The 21,169-nt window shown below is 42.6% G+C and overlaps 1 protein-coding gene across 2 annotated transcripts in view; it reads left to right on the top strand.

Moving 5' to 3' along the window:
* The window catches only part of DPP6 (dipeptidyl peptidase like 6), a 547,706-nt gene that overhangs the window by 57,245 nt on the left and 469,292 nt on the right, over window positions 1-21,169 (top strand). The window contains exon 1 of one of the 2 annotated variants that reach the window (XM_027686850.1): window positions 2,196-2,640. The exons of the other annotated variant lie outside the window; for it this stretch is intronic. Coding sequence (XP_027542651.1) covers window positions 2,590-2,640 — 51 coding nt within the window. The 5' untranslated portion in view covers window positions 2,196-2,589. Of the gene's footprint in view, window positions 1-2,195; window positions 2,641-21,169 lie in introns of those variants that run through there. 2 annotated transcript variants of the gene reach the window in all.

Genomic DNA, 21,169 nt, shown 5'->3' with positions numbered 1-21,169 from the left:
GTGTTTGCTATTTTTGCTGCAACATCACCAATGTCATTTTGCACAACACTGCAAAACACTGACTTTTTCTTCCTATTTCTCATGAAATCTCAGGATTATAGGAGCAAACCTCATGGGAGAAGTAGAAACACAGTAATGTACAAATTCTGGCCAAATGGACCCTGGTTGGTGTTTAATAACCAAAAAAATCCCTGGATGCTGTCAGTGGTGAAACTAAGCATTTTGCCAGTAATCTCAACTTTAAACAAAGCTGTTTTAATCAAGGTAATTGCTACTTTTATGCCAATGGCACAAAACTTAAATATTAAATAAAAATAAGAGACAGAATAACTGCATTATGACAAAGCTGCCAGAGTTCAGTGTATGGTAAGTAATTCTATTGGTGTATAAAGTAATGCAGAAGGCAAATGGGATGACTAACAGTCAAGCAGATACATATTTTGCATTCATACATAATTAAAACACCTAAAAGTTAAATACTGAGATGCAACAGGAACTGTCTGATAAAACAGCAAAACTGAAGTAAAGAAATCAAGAGAGCAGAGTTTGAGGAACATAATGAAGAACTTCCTGCTCAAGATGCACCTTTGGATGGGGTATAAGCAATTCCCAAATAAAGAAGGGAGAAAACAATCAAGACCTGCAAGTGAGGAGTGACATTTTTGTACAACAAATCTCCCATAGGTAATCCTCAGAGGTACCAGCATCACCTGTCATTGGCATTTCCCACAAGTGTCTTGGGGTCTCACTTCCCCATTACCATCATTTTCAAGATACTTCCTCAATGTCTTGGGTGACATTTTGTATTTGAATATCTTTCAACAACTGGGTAGCTTAAAGAAAAGGAGTGTGAGCAACACTGTGGGATTGCAGATGTTGTGTCCTATTTCTAGTGAACTTTCTAGTGAAGTGTTACCAATGAAGATGCTGCAAGCTGTGAAGGACTAGAGTTTGAGGTGCTACAGATGGGCACAACAAAAGGACCCATGGACAGGTCTGCAGTTCCTCTGCTGAAAAAAAGAGAGAGCGCTTTTGTCTAGCCATTGGCTTTGTTAAACCTTGGATGACAAGAAGAGTTTCTGCTTTTTCTTCTTGGTTTCCCTTCTCAAATATTAAGCAAATCACTTCTCAGAGTTTGTTCTCTCCTTTTGAGTGAGCAACATCCAAAGAAACCCCGTTAATGTCAAACGAAATCGTTGGGCACCTAATTCTCCTGGAAATGTAATGACTTCTGGTGCATCAGGGAGAGACAAAAGAGATCACACTCTGCAAGGATTTTGTTTTCATGTGTGCAGCCTGAGGTGTAAACCTTTGGGATGGGTGGCAAGGTTGTGTCCCTGGAAAGCTTCACCAAGGCTAGGAGGAACAACGTTCTCACAGGGGCAGCAGAATAGGACCATCTTCCAGCGGCTGCTCCAGCCACCTGTGGGGCAGCTCACCTGAGGGACTGCGGCTGACAGCGGTGGGAAACCTCACACCAGCGTGGGCACCGCTGGAAAGGCGGAGGCCACGGCCGGGTTCAGCCGCAGCCCGGCGCGGGCGATGCCCTTGGCTTTGCATTTCCCCGTGCGGGAGGCGAGCTCCGGCATCCCCCTGCTCGTTCATGCCCCGGATCCCAAACCCTGGCGTTGGGGCAGGTTCCTGGAAGCGCCCCATCCCCCCGACAGCGGCCCGCGCATCCTACGGGAAGAGAGTGGGAGGGGAGCGGCGGGTCTGGGGGGTCTGCGGGGAGAGGGGACGGTGGGTCCAGGGGGATGCGGGCAGAGAGGGCGGTGGGTCCGGGGGTTTCCGGGCAGAGTGGACGGTGGGTCCAGGGGTCTGCGGGCGGGCGGGCAAGGGCGCAGCCATGGAAACGCGCCGTGCATCCCCCCCCTCCCCGCGGCAGCTCCGCTCTATTCCCCACCCTCCCTGCACCAGCCGTGGCCTGGCCGGGGCCGCGCCGGCTCAGCCGGTGAACAGTTAACGCCGGAGAGGCGGCTCCTCTCCCCACACCCTCCCTGGCTCCTGTTGTGAAAAGCGTGTGCCCCCCACTCCCGGGAGAGCGGCGAGCCGGGCACGGGGAGGGGGCGACCGCCCCTCCACCCTCTCCAGCTCCCTCCTTTTTATTTGTTGCCCCCCGCCCTCCTTTTTTTTCTGCAACTGGTCTCCGGGGCGGGCTCGGCTCGGCGGGACCTCCCGGGCCCGGGGCGGCGGCCGGGCATGGCCGGGGCGAGGGGCGTGTGTGCGGCTCCCTCCTGCCCACCCCGCCCCACCGGCTCCCGCAGGGCAAAAGCTGGATCAGGGTGGTGACAGAGCCGGGTGCCCCCGCTGCTCCCGCCTCCCCTCCCCTCTGACAGGGTCTGGTTTATTTTTACTGCCTTTTTTTTTTTCCTTTTTTCTTTTGGGGCAAAAGGAGAAATATATATTGACAGGGTGGGGAAGGAAAAAAAATAGAAAGCAGGCACCCTCCCCCTCCGCTGCTCGTAGTCCCCTCCACTCCACACCAAAAAGAGCCATCGCAAGTACACGCCAGTTCTTCACTAAAGTGATCCAGCCGCTGGATTAAGTAACTCTCGGGGAACAGCACACGCACGCACACACACGGCAAAAATGAAGGAAAAGGCAATGTTTCAAACGGCTAAAATGCAAGGAAACATGATGGTAAGTGGCTGCTGCTGGCGCCTCCAGTGACTGTAAGTAAGTGTCGGGGCTCCCTGCTCGTCTCGGCGCCGCCAGACCCCGCTGACGGTCGGTGCGGAGCCCCCGCTGCTGGGGCTGAGCTGGAAGGGGAGGCGGGCGAGGGTCGTCTTTGCGTGGTGTCTGTGCCCTGCTTAGTGTCTGTCCCCCCTCTGAAGGGGGTCGCGGGGGTGACGGGGCGTCCCCCTTTGTCAGGGGAGCGGGGGCGCAGCGCGGGCGGGGGGCGCGGGGCTCGGCGGCGCTGGGGCACCGCGCTCGGCACGGCCAACTTCGCCAAGTTGATGACCGCGATGTGTGTGCGTGAGCTGTGTGTGCGTGTGTGTGTGGTTTACCTCGCCTTTTCCTCCGGTATTACTAGTGGAAACATTTGCCTCGTTGCCAATTTTTTAAAATACCTACTGGGAATGCCTTTAAAATAATCCCCCTCCTCCCTTAAGGAAAAAAATAAAAGCATCCAGCTGCTCCGCCGGAAGAAGTGATGGTTGCCATCTTGTGCTGATGGGAATATATTGGTGTGTTTTGCCTGCTGGTTGACCCGCTGGGGGCGGCGGGGCTGGGGGTGTGCGGGGTCCCGCATGCGGCGGCTCCGCAGCCGGGAGACAGCTCCCTGCGGTGGGGCGGGGATGCACCGCAGGGTGGGAGAAGCTTCAGGGCTCTCTGCTTTAAAGCCAACTTATTTCAAATAACCTGAAGCTTGTAAAGGGTACCTGTTGGTCTCCTGTCCCCTCCCTCCCATCAAGCAGAGCTTTCCTATTTGACTTTTGTCTCCCCGTAAGGGGAAATATTAATATTTAATACAAAGGTAGTATTTGCTTCTCTCATGCCTTGTGTTGACGTGTTCAAGAGGCAGCCAAAGTATTCTCCATCCTTTACTTAAGTTCTGTAGTAAAATGCTTTGCTGGCTTTTTAAGGAAGTGCCTTCTTTTCCAACTCCAGTAATACTGCTTTTTCCAGCGGTAGTGTTTAAGAGGAAGGTGCAATGCTAAGGTGCAATGCTATGTGACCTGTGAATTCAACTAGGGAAACTGAACAGGAACTTCTGCAAACATTTTTTCCAGGCGAATTGCACAGCCTGTGTGATTGCATCGTGCTCCTTTTATTGTGCTTTTTAAATGCCTGGGAAATATCTGGCGCTGGAACTTTTTTAACATGGGAAAATTTAGACTATTATTTGCTTAAGCTACTGATCCTAGAGGTCATTATAGCCTTCGATTAGGTTGTTCTCTATCAGTAAGAAAAAAAAAATTAACCACCTGAGAAGACATTGTTGGATTTAAGTGCAGGGGGAACCTAATTTACATACACAATGTCACAGAATTAATAAAAACCTCTCACACATTTTCCTTGCTGGTCTCTGAAGTCAGGGAATGATGAGCAGGCAGGGATTCCCCCACTGCTACTCAGCACAGGGCTAGAGCTTCTGCTGGGATTTCTGGCTGGTGCTTCCGAGCGTGGCAAGATGGATCCGCACATCCACACCTCTGCGAGATGAGCAAGGGCTGGGTGATCGATCTGCACCCAGGGCTGTGCAGCAGGGGCTGCCCACAAGTCAAACCTGCAGCCAGAGACAATAGTTTTTGCTCCTGACTCAGACAGGAGCAGAATCTGGCCCCTCAGGCTGCCAAGTCACAGTTATTTCTTACTGTCACTTGGGGCAGCCTCCCTGGACCTGAATGCAAGGTTTGCCTTTGGAGAACTCGTTTTTGAGGCACTGTGAATCAAATTTAGAGGCAAGGAAGCTGATTAGTTGGTACAGGTGATTTCTTTAATTAATGCCTGTGTTTTTGTGGTCCACTTAAAACAAACACACACCTGGTTTCTGTGTTAATCTGGTCTGTGGTTGCAACTGCATCTGCAGTTTATTTAAGCAAGAATTAAGTTTAGATGAATGTGTGAGCTTTAAGATATTTGGATAGATTTTATATTTCTTCAAGATAGTATTTAGTGGACCTAATCCTGAAATTTCAGGTACACTTTCAGTGGAAATTCCAGCAGGTTAAGCATAGTACTTTCTTTACCCTTTTCCTTAAGCAGTTGTTTAAAAAACAGTATTTTTCTTATTTATCACTTTTGTTACAGTTGAAATTAGAATCCTGAACTACTCATGTTAAAAGCTAATGCTGTGAGTGTCTTTCCTCACATACCTGGCAGTCATTGGCAATACAGAGTTGGGATGCGTGGAACCCCAGGAGATGCATTATAGTGTGTACTGCATTAATTGCCTTAGTAGAATTCGAAAAGTCATCGAAAATTCAAGGCCCACCATGATTTTCTTTTTTTGTTTGTTTGTTTTCTCGCAGTTTTGCTGTTGCTTAGAATCTTGACAACCTTCTAACTATGTATTGATTTTTCTTAGCTTTAAAAATCTTTGTTAAATTGAGCTATATCATTCTTAAAATGATGTGACAGCGAGTGATAATACTGACACACTGGTCCCTGGCCATGCAGTGGACCCTTTTTAAGTGCAGTAATAGGTCATGGAGCTATCACACCTGTGATTTCTTTATTACCTAATTAGACCAGTAAAAAATGAAGCCATTCTTGTGACACTGAGATAAATGTTTTTATCCTTGTGGCAGTATTTCACCAGGGATTTTTTTTGTTTGTTTGGTTTTTAAAGAACAACATTTACCTGGAAAAGTGCCTATTTTTATTTTACTGCTGTATTTCCTGTTCATCATTTGAGCCAGGGGAATGTAACTTACAGAAATAGCTCAGGCTCTTAAAGTGTTTTTTTTCTTAATTCTACTTAAATGCTGTAGGGAGTGATTAATACACAGTGGCTTCTTCTAGTAAGAACTTGAGTTTTCCAGCCTTTCCAAGTTAAAGTGCAACAGTAGAGTGTGGAGATTAAGGTTTATCACTTTTGGAGGCAAATTTAATGCACTTGCATTTGATCCTAACTTAAGGTATGGGTATATAATTTATTTCATTAAAATATTCCAGTCTTTTCCCTTACACGTTCAGTTGTCAGGTCAAGGACAATAGTACCAACTTGTTTTATTCTACTCTTTCCTGTGTATTCCCAGGGATTGATCTATCATGTCACATGGGCTTTTTGGGTTTTTTTTTGTTTTTAATGGATTTACAAGCAAATTCATCCAAAAGAGCTGTTTTGAGGAGGGCCTCTACAGTAGTGCCAGATTCTTTTCTTACATAGACCCATGCAAATCCCAATTTGTTAGAGGTACAACTGCAACAAAGGTAATAAGGAGCTACTGCCTTTGATTGTAGACAATTAGGGGAGTGAAAACAGTGGGCTTGGTGAGAGTGCATAGGGGTCTTGAAGGCAAACTTAATGTTCTGGATGTGAGCATCCTACTATTTTGACACATTTAGTGGTCAGCAAAAGGAGTGAGCACTCTGCTGTAGCTGTCTTTGTCAGAAGGATGTTGCTGTGAAACTCTTGTTCTGAATTTCCATCTAACCAGCAGTTGCTCTAATGTTTGGCAACTACTGAGAGAAATCGTAGTGGATGTGTCACTTTTCTGTTTTACTCTGATGAATAATGTATGAATAGAGCAAAAGAGATAACATTTCATTACACAGAGTTCATTGAGAAGACTTGTAGAAGAAGCTGGAGATTTAGAAGTTTAGTTTGACCATTTAAATTCCAACTCTGATAACTGCAGTTTGGGTGTGCATATAAAATACCCAAATAAAAATAAGCCCAGTGGCAATTGTTATCCCCTAGAAAGTCTGCTAACACCTCTGAGGCCTCAGGGACCTCAAGAGTACAAATAGCATGAAGGCTAAGCTACTCTGTCATCCTTGAAGTGCTCTTCCTGGAGACACACTGGTGCAGCCAACTAGAAAATCCAGCCTTGCCCCTGCCCATTTTTTATTTATGGTGCCTCTCATGAGCAGTAAATTAATATTATAACAAATAAGACATTGATGTTCCATTGCAATTTCCCCAAAAATATTTGCCATATTTTACCTACAAGTTTGTTTCTTGCAGTGTTAATCACATTGCACTGAAACATGGTAAAGTGCTGCTGAGCCAAGAATGCAGTTGTCCTACCATGGGCTAAAGAAGCTGCATGTTGTTCTTGAAGCTCCCACACTGAAATGTGGGGTGGAGTTTCTGATCCAGTGCAGCTCCCTGCTACTTTAGCCTTCCCTCTGTTTTATATTCAGCTTGACTCAGAAGCAAAATGCAGCCCAGATTTTGTGTGCTATTTATCAGCTGTCTACTACCTCTGCTGAAACATGAGGACCTCCAGAGCTGAAAGCAAGGGGGCTATGGTAGCAGTTCCCAAATGGGCTATCATGACTTCAACTGAAGTTTAAAGCCAGATAGGAATTCAATTGCTAATCCTACAGCAAGAATTGCAGCAGAAAATTATTGGAGCTGCTGCTGCTGCTTAGTGAAAGGCAAGTTGTGTTTTGAGGACTGTAACAGTGTGGTATCTTTTCTGGGTCAGGCATAAAGGGGAACAAGGGTTCCCCTCTGTTAGGATAATACATGTAGCAGGAGTACAATCCATAGGAGGTACTGGAATTCCTGCACTGTGGAAAAGCTGTAAGATATGCTGAGACTGTTCTGATGTCGTGTTGCTAGTCGATGGAAATTAAGAGTCTTTGCACATTTAAAGTGGGATGGCAGAGAGCTCCACAAGCTCAATAGGATCCTGATGTTGTCCATGTAATGTAGAGTATTCTTTTAGATATATTTTTACTTAGAGGATAGAGAAGTGCAAAGCCTGCCCAAGGTGTATTGGAATTATGAAGGATTCACTAAAGTTTCAGGAAATACATGGTGCCAGGCCGTCTCAGAATAATTTTGGGAGCCATGTGAAGCACTCCACATTGCTCTTTCCACAGCAGTGGGAGATTGAAGGGGAGCTTGTGGTCTAACTTTAATTCTCACCTTTAGAAAAGTTCAAAATCTCAAATCTGATGGTGCTGCTCACACCTGCATCTTTTGCTTCAGTATTGCTCAGCAGCTTCTCTGGTTCCTCTTGCTTGCAAGGAAAAAGGTACACTTTGTGTTGATTTCTCCCTTCCTCCTCTGAGTTGTCTGACTGTTCACAGGATAGTCTATTCCCTTCTTCTCTTTCTGAATATTTTCACTGCTTTCCCAAACAGTAAAAGAGGAGAATTGGAAGGGACTGTTATGATTTTACTGGATGACAGCTGAGTGGGTAGCAGTAGAGCCCTGAGCAGCAACAGAGCTGCAGAGCTGTCTGTGCAGTTGGGAAGACAGCGTTGCACTCATCTGCATTTGAGAGGTTACGTTTATTCATCAGTGAAGTCTGGATTTGCTTGTTCTTTCTAAATATAAATACCTAAAATTTAAGTTTGTACGTGTGTTGATGGCCTGAAGCTTTATTTGATGAGGAGGGTTTCTCTCTCTGTGCTGTGGAATGAGTCTTTCAAGTTCTGTCAGTTCCAAGTGTCAGTCTTGTATATCTCTGAGGTCGCATTTCTTGGCAGAGCTTTGCACTCTTAGTAGTGGCCTAACTGAATATATAAAGGGGAAGGCAATAGAGAATCATGCCTAAAACCACCTCTGGTTGGTACTGAACCTCCAGAAGCAACAGGCTCTTTAATGGAGCTGACAGAGGCAGAAGAAGATTCAAAGCTGGAAGTTGGAGTCAGAGAATTTCAAACTAGAAGATAAAGTGCCCAGTTTTACAGTGAAGGTGATGAACTGCTGGAGCAGTCTCTGTGGGAGTACAGTAGTTCTTCATTAGAACAAGATGGGGATAGGATTCTTCTGACTAAACACTGGCTTCTCCAATATAGACATTTATATCTCAGTTAGTCAGCCTGGTCTCTCTTTATAATTTAGTCAGTGGAGTCTGGGGCATGATTCATCCCATCTTCACATAGATGTGTAAGATGGGCTACAGTACCTGCACTCTTAAATGCCAATTTCTCTCCATTGACTTAAGGAAGTATGGGGTACAAGCTGTACCATAGACATCTACCCTGCAGATATATAAGTCTTGAGTCTGTCTGTTGCCTAAACATAGTCATAGATATTCCAGAGCATCTCAAATGACACTAAGCACCCCATCAGGCCTCTGCTGTTACATGAGACAAGAACTACTCTGCACATCTGTCCAGGGTTTGTCAACTGCATCTGCAGTGGCATGTGAAGAAAAATGAGCTCCGTATTTGGAGCTTTGCTCTTTCTAAGTCCCAGCATACTTGTGCAGAAGTAGGTTCAGTCTCCCAGCACCACAGTCCAGCTGTAGCAAGAGAGGAGCTCCATATCAGCAAAAGATGCCATCTTGTATCAGAAATCTCTTGGCCCATGGTTTCTATGTATACAGAGCTGCCTCAGAACATTATAATGCACACCTGGCTTTAAAATTATTTTGTCCAAGTAGTTTGATGCCATCACAAGTGCAATACATAGATTTATTCTTCTAGGTCTGTGTTTGCATGTGTGCTGTCTGTACAGTGGCTCACGTGAGATTAACAAGCAAAGCCCATTTATTAAATTGTTTTATGTACTCTAAATCTCATGTAATCCATTAATGCATAATGCTGTCACTTAGTAAGCTTGGCATTCCTTCCCAATGGAGCATTGCATTTAGCAAGTTCCCATAGTATTCAGTCCTTTTGAAAAGGCTGCAGTTGAGAATAAAAAAAAATAACACTAAACCATTAGAGCCTGAATGCTTACAATACACTGATAACAGTGACCCAGCTGTAGCATGCATTCACCTGTGGATTGCGTGGATTTTCTATCATTTTAAGGACACTGTAGCAAGCAGAGCTTGCCTTGTAGCAAGCAAAGTTTGCATTTGTAATGTCCTGGTTGCCCTTGAAGTGGATTATCGAGATTATGTCAAAACACTGCATTTGCAAAAACTATTTTTCTGCATCTGTGTAGGTATTGGTGAGATCCTGAAAATTCCTGGAGCACCTGTTTAGGCTGTGCACTGGGAATTGTGTGTCTTGCAGGTGATTTCCAAGCCCAAAAGTTTTCCCTGTGGGTTCTGTATGTCCAGCAATATCCTCTTCATTGCTACAGAAGTGAAGGTGGGAACAGAAGCAGTGGAATTGCCTGTTGTATCTTGACTGGGGAGGGGGGAGAATTATTACATGTGTAACTGAGTCTGAGTCCAACCCTCAATTGTAAATAGGTGATTCCCAAGCTGCAAGGTTACAAGGCATAATAAAAGAATTGCAAACTCAGTGTACATCCAGCAATCAGTTTAGGATTTTGTTTGTGAAAAGGCCTCTTTCACGGTGTGACTCACTTTTAACTGATTATATTGCCAAATATGAAGTATTTCTGCCATCTCATCCCTATGTACTATGGAATAATGACTTCTGAGGTTATCTTGAGATGCACCCAAATTTCCAGTCAAAGCAGGTGTGAGAAAACCAACCTTAAGACAATGGGGTGAGCTGTGGTGGTGAATGTTGCATGCCCAGGACGGCAAGCAGAGTGGTCAATGCTGTGGAAAATCCCTCTCAAGTTACAGGGAAATACTGGCCAGAAGATTTTGTCAACTCAGGCATGTGTAGAGACAGACTTGGCATGAATTCCAGTCACACACTGCATAGCCTCATTCTGTAGTCATTATTCAGCACTTACTCAAGCAAAACTTTTGCCAAACTTAACGGGTTTACTACGCCTGCTGAAATGAGTAAGAATTTTGTCTGAGGCTCAGGTGCCTTCAGACCTGACTCTCAATACATGACCCCACAATGTTCCTTGTCACTGGGGATTTTCAGTAGTTTTTAAAGGGTAGCAAACAGTGAAATATACTGCAGTTGACAAGAAAAAAAAAGGAGGTGATAGGCATGGTAAAAAAACAAGCAGAAGAAAAGCAGAGTGAGGTGGTTAAGAGAAGTGCTCTGGATTTTTTAGTTAATCTCTTTTTAGAAGTTGTCCCTCATGGAGAACCCCATCACCCCCTCCATCAGCAGTATCCCAGAGCATTCTGCATGCCTGCACTTTTGTTTATGTTTGTTTTCACTGATGATGATCATCTGGAAAACATGCTGAAAATGAAACATTTTTATTTGTTTATCATTTGGGACTGAAGTTATTAAAAACATGGAGAAAAATTGAAATGATAGCTTGCCATGTTTTCTGTAAATACTGAGTAGTTCTTCTGCAGCATTTGATACAACCAAAGTAACCTAGAAATAAGCTTGTGTTGCTCTTTTCTTGTGCCTAATTATGAGGATGTGAAAAATATGCTTGTAATAATGCCTTCTCATCTGGCTGTGAGGGGGCTGAAAGTACCTCTTATGAAGATCTAGTTTGTAAAGCGAGTGATTGTAATGCAGGAATATGGTTCTGTTAAAAACTGGATCTGTGATTTACACGAAGGATATGTAAAATGCTGTAGGTAGAGCAGTAATTTAGATATTAATTGTAGTTTCTATCAGTATGACTGAGCCGTTCCTGATCTCACTATTTGAGAGTTTTTCTCAGGGAAGAGAAATTCATGTTTTATTCTCTGTTAATTTTATGTTATTCTCCGTGCATTTTATTTCATTTGAATTAACCAGGTACACCTAAATTTGTAATGTGTTAAAACCTTTGTTAAGACAGTTCCTATTTGGTTGGATTTGGACATTCTTGTGGGAATCAAAATCTCTGTAGAAGATTCCGGAAATTTTAAAAGTAAAATTTACTTATCTCCTTTTTTTGTTCCAGTATCTTGGGTTTTACAGATGCACCTTTTTTTTTTTTTTATAAAGAGAACATCTCTCGTTATTTTCCTAGTCAGATTTTAACAGAATTGCAGTCTTGGTAGGGAAAGAAGGCTGTTGGCAATATCTAAGGGTAGCAAATAAATCCTATGCAATAGCAATTAAAGCAAAAATCACGTACTCCAGAGGCGTGCTCCTTGTTATGTTCCCTGTTCAGTAGCGTACTTAAGCACCTGTTTAACATTAATGGTAAGCATATGCTTAAATGTTTCTGCTGACTTGGGAGTTATGAGAAGCCTGCCTTGCACACACAATAGTTGAAGAGCCCATTTTCCATCTGTGTGCGAGCCCAGAGCATGGTGCTAGCTGAGCATTTTCCAGGTTAATTAGATTGGCATAACAAGTTCCCTAGTGGACTCTGTGCAGTCATCAGCTCTTCTGTGCTCTCCAGCTATTGGGAGCTCTGCTTCAAGTTGTGTATCTTGTGCTGGTAACTGGAAGAGAATATTGCACTGTATTTCACCAGTGTGTTCAAATGGAAACAATTGAATGGATTGCGAGTACACCATAAATATAAATTTGGCTCTATATTGCTAGCATGACTATGGTGCATCCTTCAAATGCACAGTGTCTATCAAGGACTGTTTATTCTATAGAGATACCAATAATGGCTGTGCTTTCATGAATTATGCATGTATTTGTCCCTAAACCTCACCTGGATGTGATTTGGAGTGTTTAAGATTTGAAGCTGGCTGTAAGTATAAATTGCAGATATTTTTCATAAAATATAATGTCCTTACAGGTTTCTTTGCAATATTAGTTGGAGTCCATCATACCTGTATCTACAATAAAAAAATTGAAATCAAAAGAATTGTAATTCAGTACAGGAAAAAAAATCCTTGATACTCCAAAATCTTGCAAGAAAGGCAAAATTACATGAAGTCAGAGGTGGTCTATTCATCTATTCAATAAAGCAAGCAAGATGAGATGAAGTCCCATTGTAGAAATAAGGGAGCTATTATTTACCAAATGAGGAAAGGAAAATGACCTCACAGAATGCCTAGAAGCAACTTGCCAAAGTACAAAAATGTAGCAGTGAGCATCATATATACCATTTAGGTCTTTTGATGGGTTAAAATGAGTAGTAAATCACACACTTTTAGGGAGAGATTAAATAGATGATAAGTATGATCATTTTAGATGAACTCAGTGGCACAAAATGTAGCTTTCCAGAATTTTCAGTGAGAGGCTGCCTTGGTTCCCTCTGAAGTTCCTCTAGTTTCCCCATTTATACCATTCTATTACATTTGAATATCTGGTTTCTGGAGAGTTCCTTAGTATTTAATTTCCATGCTCAGGTGTGGGGGTTGTTTTGGGTCAGGTTTTTTTTTGTTTTGTTTTGTTTTTAATTTAACCTATTAAGTTTTTAAGGAGTTATACCCTTGTGAAACATAGCATATCAACAGTGACATCACAGAAAATATTGAGTTAATCTGATTTAATCTGCAGAAAGGTGACAAATGGCCATAGTGCTGTCCTGAGCTCTCTGCTTCCTGCTGTAATAAGGAAGACATGCTATGAATAGATGTGACCACAGAAAGGCAGAGCAATGGAAAGACCAGAAGGCTTTGGGCAGTTTGCATTGGGTTAAGGGGAAGATTTCGATCTTCAGTCACAGTATGAATCTGTCCTAAATTGATAGTTATTGCTGGTTGTGAACATCCCTTGCTTGTTTGCTAAGGTGTGGGTGCTGTAGTTGGAACTGCAGGAGTGATTGCCATGAACCAACTTGTGACCACACTGCTCAAGCACGCTCTGGAGGTGACTGATGAGTCCACGTTTCACATCTCTTGGCAGGAACCTCCCTTGTCCCCAAATGACTTCATTGTTACTGGAATTGAAATAATTTGCATGGGGGTTTTTTTCAGCTCAAAGGGCGGGATTCAGCCCTGAAAGATGCTTTTGTCCTGTGATGTGTGAACACCTGTGTGTTGCGTGCAGGGGTTGAGACTGCAAGGCCTTCTGAGCCAAGGCTGGAGCAGAGCTGGATGGAGAAGAGATGTGTCCTAAGTGTGCGCTGTGCCTGTAGGGCAGGTTCTGGAGTGGGCTGCCTTTGTGAACTGTGATTTTTGCAGGGAAAGCAGCTTAAAGGTGAATTGCCATGTGTGAAACACAGATGCTCAAGTGCTGATTCCTGGAGTGAAATAACAAGCGAGTTAGATCTGCAGTCAGGACACATGCAGTCTCCCCTCGTGGGCAGAGTCTGGATGTCAGAGAATGCTGCAGATGATGAATTCATGCACAGGCACAACAAGAACTTGCGATGCATAGGAAGTGTTGGACTGGAGGATACAAAGTCTAGTTCCCACCTCTCCAAAGTAATCATAGCACAGTGTCCTTGTTAATGGTGAGTGCTGGAAAAATTGTGCTTGAGGCTAGGAGAGTCCATTGGATCACACAAGCTGAGCCCAGTAAACTCATTTACTACTTGAAAAGTGAATTCATTTATTTCTCTTGTGCCTTGTAAATGTGTCAGGTTGGCACATCTGTGCTCCTAGATTCTGTGTCTTGTGCTTTCTCCATTCAGAGGTTCTCATAGTAAGCTGGTTTTCCTTTCCTGTAACTAAACATGTTGAGACTTGTAGCAGAAATATTATTATTGGTATGAATGAAATACAGATGCAAATATCTTTCTGTAAACACTGGAAAAAACAGTGAAATAAGTGTGAGAAGAATGTCATGTACTGATAATAAAGAACATTGTTCCCAGCAATAAAACTGAGGAATGTGCTGTACTGTCAAGCCCAGAAGGCCTGGGCTCTGATAAAAGTCACAGTACAGGCTTTTCTCCAGCACAAGTCTCCACTTTCTAGGGACACTAAAAGGCCACAAGGTACTGGCACATTATATTCCTTCTCCTGTTATGCCAATAGGGAGCTACAGCAGCTGAACAAATGTGCATTTTTTCAGACATACTCCATGCAAACAAAATCAGACAATGAGCTTCAACCTTGCTAATACTTAGGAATGCCTAAGTAGGCAAGATTTGGAAGCAAAAGACCACCCATTCTCAACTGTTGGCTCATAAAAAGTATTAAAGAGCTGCCAAAAAACTAACTTGTCATTACCAGTCAAGAAAAAATGAGTGTTTTGATGAGAACTTAAAAGTTGATATCCCTTATCTGCTCTGACACATGGAAATCATCTCAGCCAGACTACCTGAGCACACGTCTTGGTGCACATGACAGTATGATGGATGAACTCTAAGGGAGAATGAGTGTGAATGGATAAAACCAGTACATTCAAATTTTTTTAATAAATACCATCTTCTTCCTTAAGGTGCTGTGTTGGGACCTTTTACACTAATTTCATGCATGCTCAGGGATCGATGTCTTTCATTTGTTGCTTGCTAAACAACAAGGATCTGTGTGCTGTGGCAGGTCTCACACCATATGGGAATGGGGGAAAGTCGCATCTCCTGACCTCCCCATCCATGTGAAGGCACCTGTGCTAGTGAAAGATGCAACTGGAAAAGCTGATAGCAGAGTGGCTGGGCACTGTCAGGGTCCAGTGATGGAATGTGTTCAAATAATGAAGCCAAGTGCATTTTCAAATGTCTGAGTCTATTATGTCTACACCATTACCTTTATCAATCAAATCTGTAATTCCATCAAGAAATGACATCAGGTTTGTTCGACGAGACCCATTTTCCAGAAGTCTGTATAGACTAACGTTAATTATCCTTTAGTTCTTTATTAATTGACTCGCATTTCAGCTTTACTACTCTTCCTTTCTTAGACAGAGTCCTTTCAAAGGGAGACTAACCAAGCTGGATCATTTCTAGGGGTAAATAGGGCATTAGTTTTGGAAAGGCTAGTTGTAAATGCTATAAGTTATGAAAGTAAAATCAGCAAGGGTGAAGAGGAGATGCAGGGAGACAGTTTGTGATACGAGGTGAGACAAAGCACCATCAGCAAGAAAGTCCATTTGGGATTGTGCAACATCAGTAAAATGAAGTGCGTGCATCTGTGAGAGGACAGGAGAGCGTGAGGCAGAGCAAATTGATGTTAATGAAAGTCCTAAACAATGGTATTGTTTGTTACACATTTTGTTTGGAAGCAGTAGGAATGTATGCTGAAGGTGTGAAGAGGGGCAAAAAATATATTGATGATTCTATGGAGAAACAACTTTATGATGAGAAGAAAGGCACTAAGAATTAGCTATAACAAGGACAGACTGCACATGCTGTGCTGGAGTGGAAGTGTGTGTCACACTATCTGACTGAAAAGCTTGTACCATATTGTTATGATATGGAGCAACTTAAGAAGTTGTTAATGCAAATGTGCCCTGCAATGGGGAGAAAAGTAAGTCTAGAGATTTGACTGTAAACGAGAGTAAGGACTAACCTATGGTAATGAAATGCAAAGTGTCTGATCAAAATTCAGCATGTTAATCTGAACAGTAAATCTTTTATATGAATGTGTCACTTGAGCCCCATAGTCTACACAGTTTCCTTCTCACCGTATCTGTTGCCCTTGATGTCCACTGTGATTGCAGAGTGTGGTAACATTCCACTGTTCCCAGCTTCGTTTGCCAGCCGGAGCCGCATGGACTCAAATGGCTTTAAAAGTTTCCTGACTATTGGAGGCTCCAGGATGGGCAAGACAGCTGTGATTTGTTGAAGTGTAGGGCCTTTGCATGGGGTTGAGTGAGTGAGATATTTGATCAGTGGGCACTGTGTTTGATCTAGTCATAAAAAAATGAAACCTAAAGGAAACCCCATGTTTAAATGCCAATAAGGGTAATGCTCACAGGAACCTGTGCTGAGCAGGGGTGGTATCCTCAGCTTATCTTCTTCATGGAGGCTTTGGCATGTCTCATGGATTCTGAGGAGAAGCACTGTCCTGCAGTGAATATGCTTGGATTGGCATATTCACATTTTTAATTTAGAGGGAGTTTGATAATGATTTCCTGTGTGACCTTGGACAAATCTCATAATGCTGCCATACACAGGATATCTGTGTTGCTGCAGGGCAGCTCCACCACCTCCTCCTGTGGCAACATGTCCTGCCTGGAGCTTCTCACTGGTCTTTACCTCCATTCCCCATTTGTAAAATAGGGGTGATAATTCCATTCCCTTTTTTCTAAGTTTTGACTGTGGTATTTCAAGTTCCCGTACTATCCTTCTGTATTTGTTTAGTATATAAACTGTGTCTTATTCTTCTAAGTTTAAATGCTTGTATATAATTAACATTACATGAAATGATACAAGTGTCATTGATCTATTGAAGATATGACATTTAGAAAGGGATGATAGGAACATGTAAATCTGTGCAAGTCATTACAGCTTGTACAATAAGAATGTGATAGCTCCTTTGCAACTGCTTAGGCTGCACTTGTAGAACAGGTTTATTCTAAATTACTGAGAAAAACTGTGGATAATGTCTTCTATTCATGTCCATGTTTGTGGCTGAATCAGGGTTTTATTATGAATCTTAGCAGTATTTGTCATAGATAATGCACAGCAATTAACTTTTTTTACTGGATCAGGCAATATCCTACACATTAATAAATTGATAATATTTCAGTTGATGAGAAAATTCTGACAGATAGTGGAGTCTAGTATAAAATTTTCATATAAAATATTTCTTTCTGTATTTGCACCATTAACCTCATATAAGAACATCATGGTTTTGACAATGTCGTGTCTAGAAAAAGAGGAATTGAAGTACTCTGTCAAAGTCTGATATCTGGTAAAAAACTTTGAAATGTAATCCTTGATGGTTGTTTGCTTTTATGTTATCTAAATAATACAGGGAAAATTAATTATTTCAGTTTTAATAAAATGAGATAGTTTGATTGATGGGAACTGAAATTTTGTTTACTGGGGAGTTTCAACAGTCCTTGTTTTCATCTGCTTTGGAAGGAAAACAAATATTAAAATAATTTTTCTGCTAAATGGATATTTAATTTCCTTTTCTCACCTCACTTTTGCTTTTTAGCACATAATTTTCTCATCCATCTACAGCTTGTCAATACCATTAAAAATGTATTTTAAATTGAATGGACTGAAAAAAGTATATTTAGACACAAGCTCTTAGTCTGTTCTTAATTCATCCTTTGCTTATGCAAGACCACAGTTCCCATGCACAACTCCTTTAATATTCAACATGGTATTTGAAGCCTGATTTGACTCCTTTCAGGTTGTTTGTAGAGATAAAGTGAGCAGGACTTAATCTACCACAGTTTACAGGATAGAAACTTATTGTTTCTCTGTCTTCATCAGAAACAGAGCTGCTGTTTGAGATCTGTAATGAGTGTTTGTAGCTTGCTCTGTGTTGAGGCCCCAGAGAGTCATTACAGCTTTTACAATAAGAATATGATAGCTCCTTTGCAACTATGAATATTCCTTTAAAAAATGTGTTTTCAAAGTCACTCATTACCAAGTGCACGATGAGCACTGCAGGCATCCCTGGAGCCCTTGCTGTGCACCGTGGGCTGCTTTCAAGCAGACCACTCTCAGGTCTCCAAATGGACAAAGCTTTCTAACATACCTGGCTGGATATGGCATCCAAATCCCACCTGGAGTATTCACTCTGCTATCAGTTCCACCTATTTAGATTTTGGCTCTCCGTGCATATCATGTGCAGTTGTGTCTTTCAGGACGAACACAGAGAAGGAAATGACACCCAAGGTGAAACCACGGCACATAAAGGCACTCTTCATCCTGGTTTTAAGTACTCAGCCACTGACAGTGAATGTGGGTCAGGCAGCTGCTCTGAGCACCCTGTTCCCATGACTATTCCAGTATGATCCCAGACCTGCTTAGATAGATCTACCAAAGCTGCTCTCACACCCCAACTGAATTTAAACTTGCCCTTGATCACATTCCCAGCTCTGTTCATTTGTTCTAAATACAGTTTATTCTGTCCTTGTTTGTCTTGCTAAATCTGCTGAGATGTGTGTGTTGGCTTTCGACAAATAACTCCTAGAGAAATGCTATCACTTAGGGTAATCCTTATTCCATAGCAGATTTGCCTGGCCAGTGGGGTGTGGGGTGTATTTGTGGTGAGAGATCCCAGTGTCCCAGGTGGACAGCAGCTACAAGAGTGGTGCCAACTGACCCAAAAAAGAGTTATGCACAAAAGCTGGCTTGGAGGTTACTGATTTTTCATAAAGCAGTCCTCTCAAAGTTAACACTATAAGTCATGTGAGCTCTTTCAGAAGGAAGTAAGAGAAGAAGGAAGAAAAGTGCTAAAGCATAGGACTCAATCAGTTCTTTGGAGCTAATTTGCAAAGGATTATTCATTTAAATACTGTTTCAGTTCTTACAGTGTTGTTACTCCTTACATGGACTGTGTGCTTTTGGATCATTGTCTAACGTAACTCTGTGAAAGCATCAGTAACAAAGTTTTTAATTGCAGTCCTAACCTTGTTGTTTTTCTCCCCATCATGGAAGCTCTAGCTTCCACTCTCTCCTTCCTTTGGGCTATTCCAGTGATCACAAGTGTATTGTGGGATGAAAGTCATACCCTCCTCATGGTTTATCTCTCTGTGCCTTTACAATATTACAGTGTATATGTAGGTCGTGGGTTTATTGTGCTGTGAGAGGGAGACAGTCTTTTGAACTTCACCAGGAGAGAATTTGGATGTTATACTGTGGTGTTCCTATTTCTTACTGTTATTTTCACTCATGATATGGCAAGGAGCAGTTTGGTGTATGTTTTTGCAAAATTCAATTGATAAATATTGAATCCAAAGCACTGGATTTAGTTATTAGTGACATGGGTACATATTTCTGTACACAAAAGCTGTCGTGGAGTTCGAGTGCCAACTGCTATTGAAAATGAGGTGATGTGGCTTTTTTTTTAAATCAGAACCAATACTTCATCTCAAAGGTGCAGTGCCTAAGGAATATGTCTTTCTAGCCATTCTACCTGCAGTCTTCTTGCAGTGACAAGAATTCATGGCTATTAGCAAACTGACACAAATAGACTAAAGGATGGTTTTGTTGCAAAGGAGGGTTTTTTCCTTTACACTTGTGCTGCCCCAGCACTGCACAATAGACACTTGTGGAGCTGTGAGTAGGGTGGAGTGATCCCATAAATGGCCCTGATTATCACTTTCATAAATGACTCTGCATTTTTCAACCAAATGACCAATGAAGCGAACAACCTTGAACAAGATTTTTAATTATAACAGATGGAATCTGTGCTCCCTAATCAGATTGTTGTATACGTGGCTATTATTCATTGCTAAAAGTTAAAGCCATTAAATTTCAGGCAGTAATTTGGGCAGTTTATATCAAAGAATCACTTAATTTGAAGGTTTGGGTGGTTTTTGCTTTGGTTTGTTGGTTGTTTGTTTTGGTTTTTTTGTTTGTGAAGTATTAATACTGGTGCCAAAACAGCTGCTACAGGTGTTATAGACTTACAAACCTGAAAAAATTTAATGTTGGGTCTCCATTTTGTGAGACAGCAAAGGCAATATAGGATTTTCTATTCCGTTTCTCTTCTTTCATCTTAGGATGTCCTCCTGTATTTGCATTGTCTATCTATCTCTGAGCTGACAACACTATGTCTTTTCTCCTCTGCATGTATATCAAAGTTGAATGCTTGCCTTTCAAACCAGTGTGGAGGGGGTGTCTGTTTTGCCTGTTTGGAGACTCAGGGTATTCTGGACCAGCACTGAGGGTAGATGCTGTTTCAGTTCAGTGTGGAGCTTGCTGCTGACACAGTATGACCCTGTTTTGAAGAATAAGGCATATTGCTCCTTTGTAACATATTTGTGCTGCGGATTTGCGGCTACTTTGGTGCGAAAAAACCCTCCCTATTTCTGCAAACTGTAACAGATCTCATTGTATCTGCGTTTACCCATTTGTAAAGTGGGCAACTTAATGTTTGTCTATCACATGGGAGTACTGTACAGCTTGCTGAGGAGTAACTTCAAAAGCATTTGGAGGTCGTTGGATGGCAGATGCTATAAAAAAGTACCGATTCTGTGCTCTGTTTCAGTGCTCTTCTCGTCCATTTTAAGTCCAGCTCAGCACTTACACCAAGATGTCAGCACTCTGCTCCTGTACAAAAGCAGATTTACCGACTCTTTTTATGGAGAAGTGGTATTTGTATTCCCCATGCGTGCACACACAATGCCTTTAGAAATTAGAGTAAACCCACCTAATTCTGAGTATATTTAACTCACAGCAGGGCACACCAGGAAGGTGCTTCCACATCCAGGCCGAACGCTGCCAGAATTCCTCATCAGTCGTTAGTTACAGAAGTGAGGAGGAAAACTGGGTCTGTTCAGGCCTGGACATTTGGAATCACAAAATCAACCCATTACTTAAGTGAGCTTTGAGTGGCGAGCTTTGAAGGATGAGCATCCTTTTTAAAGGATAACAGTTGCTACTTAGTCAGACGTTTTCCAAAAACCTTGATGAGATTTGAATGCTCGGTTCTCTGGAAATAGAATAATCCTCCAAGTGGCCTGGAAAAGCCCAGCCTGAACACTGCACTTCCAGAAGGACCTGTGCTGTGTTACTTTACCGCCTGGATTTAGATTCAAAAGCATTTCTTCGGACGGGCCTCTGGCGAGGTTTAAAATCCTGTGGGAGGGAGCGGGAGCTGTCCGCGGTGCTGAGCTCTGCCAGCGCCAGGAGCGAGGAAGGCTGAAGGTGTGCTCAGCACAGGGCTGGGTCAGTGCCTGCCCCCCTCCCCCGGTTTGTAGCCCACAGACCTCAGCCCTTTTCTTACCAGTCAGCACGTAGGGATTTATTTGACACTAGCCAGTGATTGCAGTAGAATTCTGTGCGTAAAAAACTGCTCCAAAGGTACCTTGAGAATGGGATCTTAAAGTATGGTCA

Source organism: Neopelma chrysocephalum, unplaced genomic scaffold (genome assembly GCF_003984885.1).
Source record: "Neopelma chrysocephalum unplaced genomic scaffold, ASM398488v2 Primary Assembly neopelma1_72, whole genome shotgun sequence".
In the NCBI taxonomy this organism is placed as follows: Eukaryota; Metazoa; Chordata; class Aves; order Passeriformes; family Pipridae; genus Neopelma; species Neopelma chrysocephalum.
This window is presented reverse-complemented; position numbering and strand designations above follow the sequence as displayed.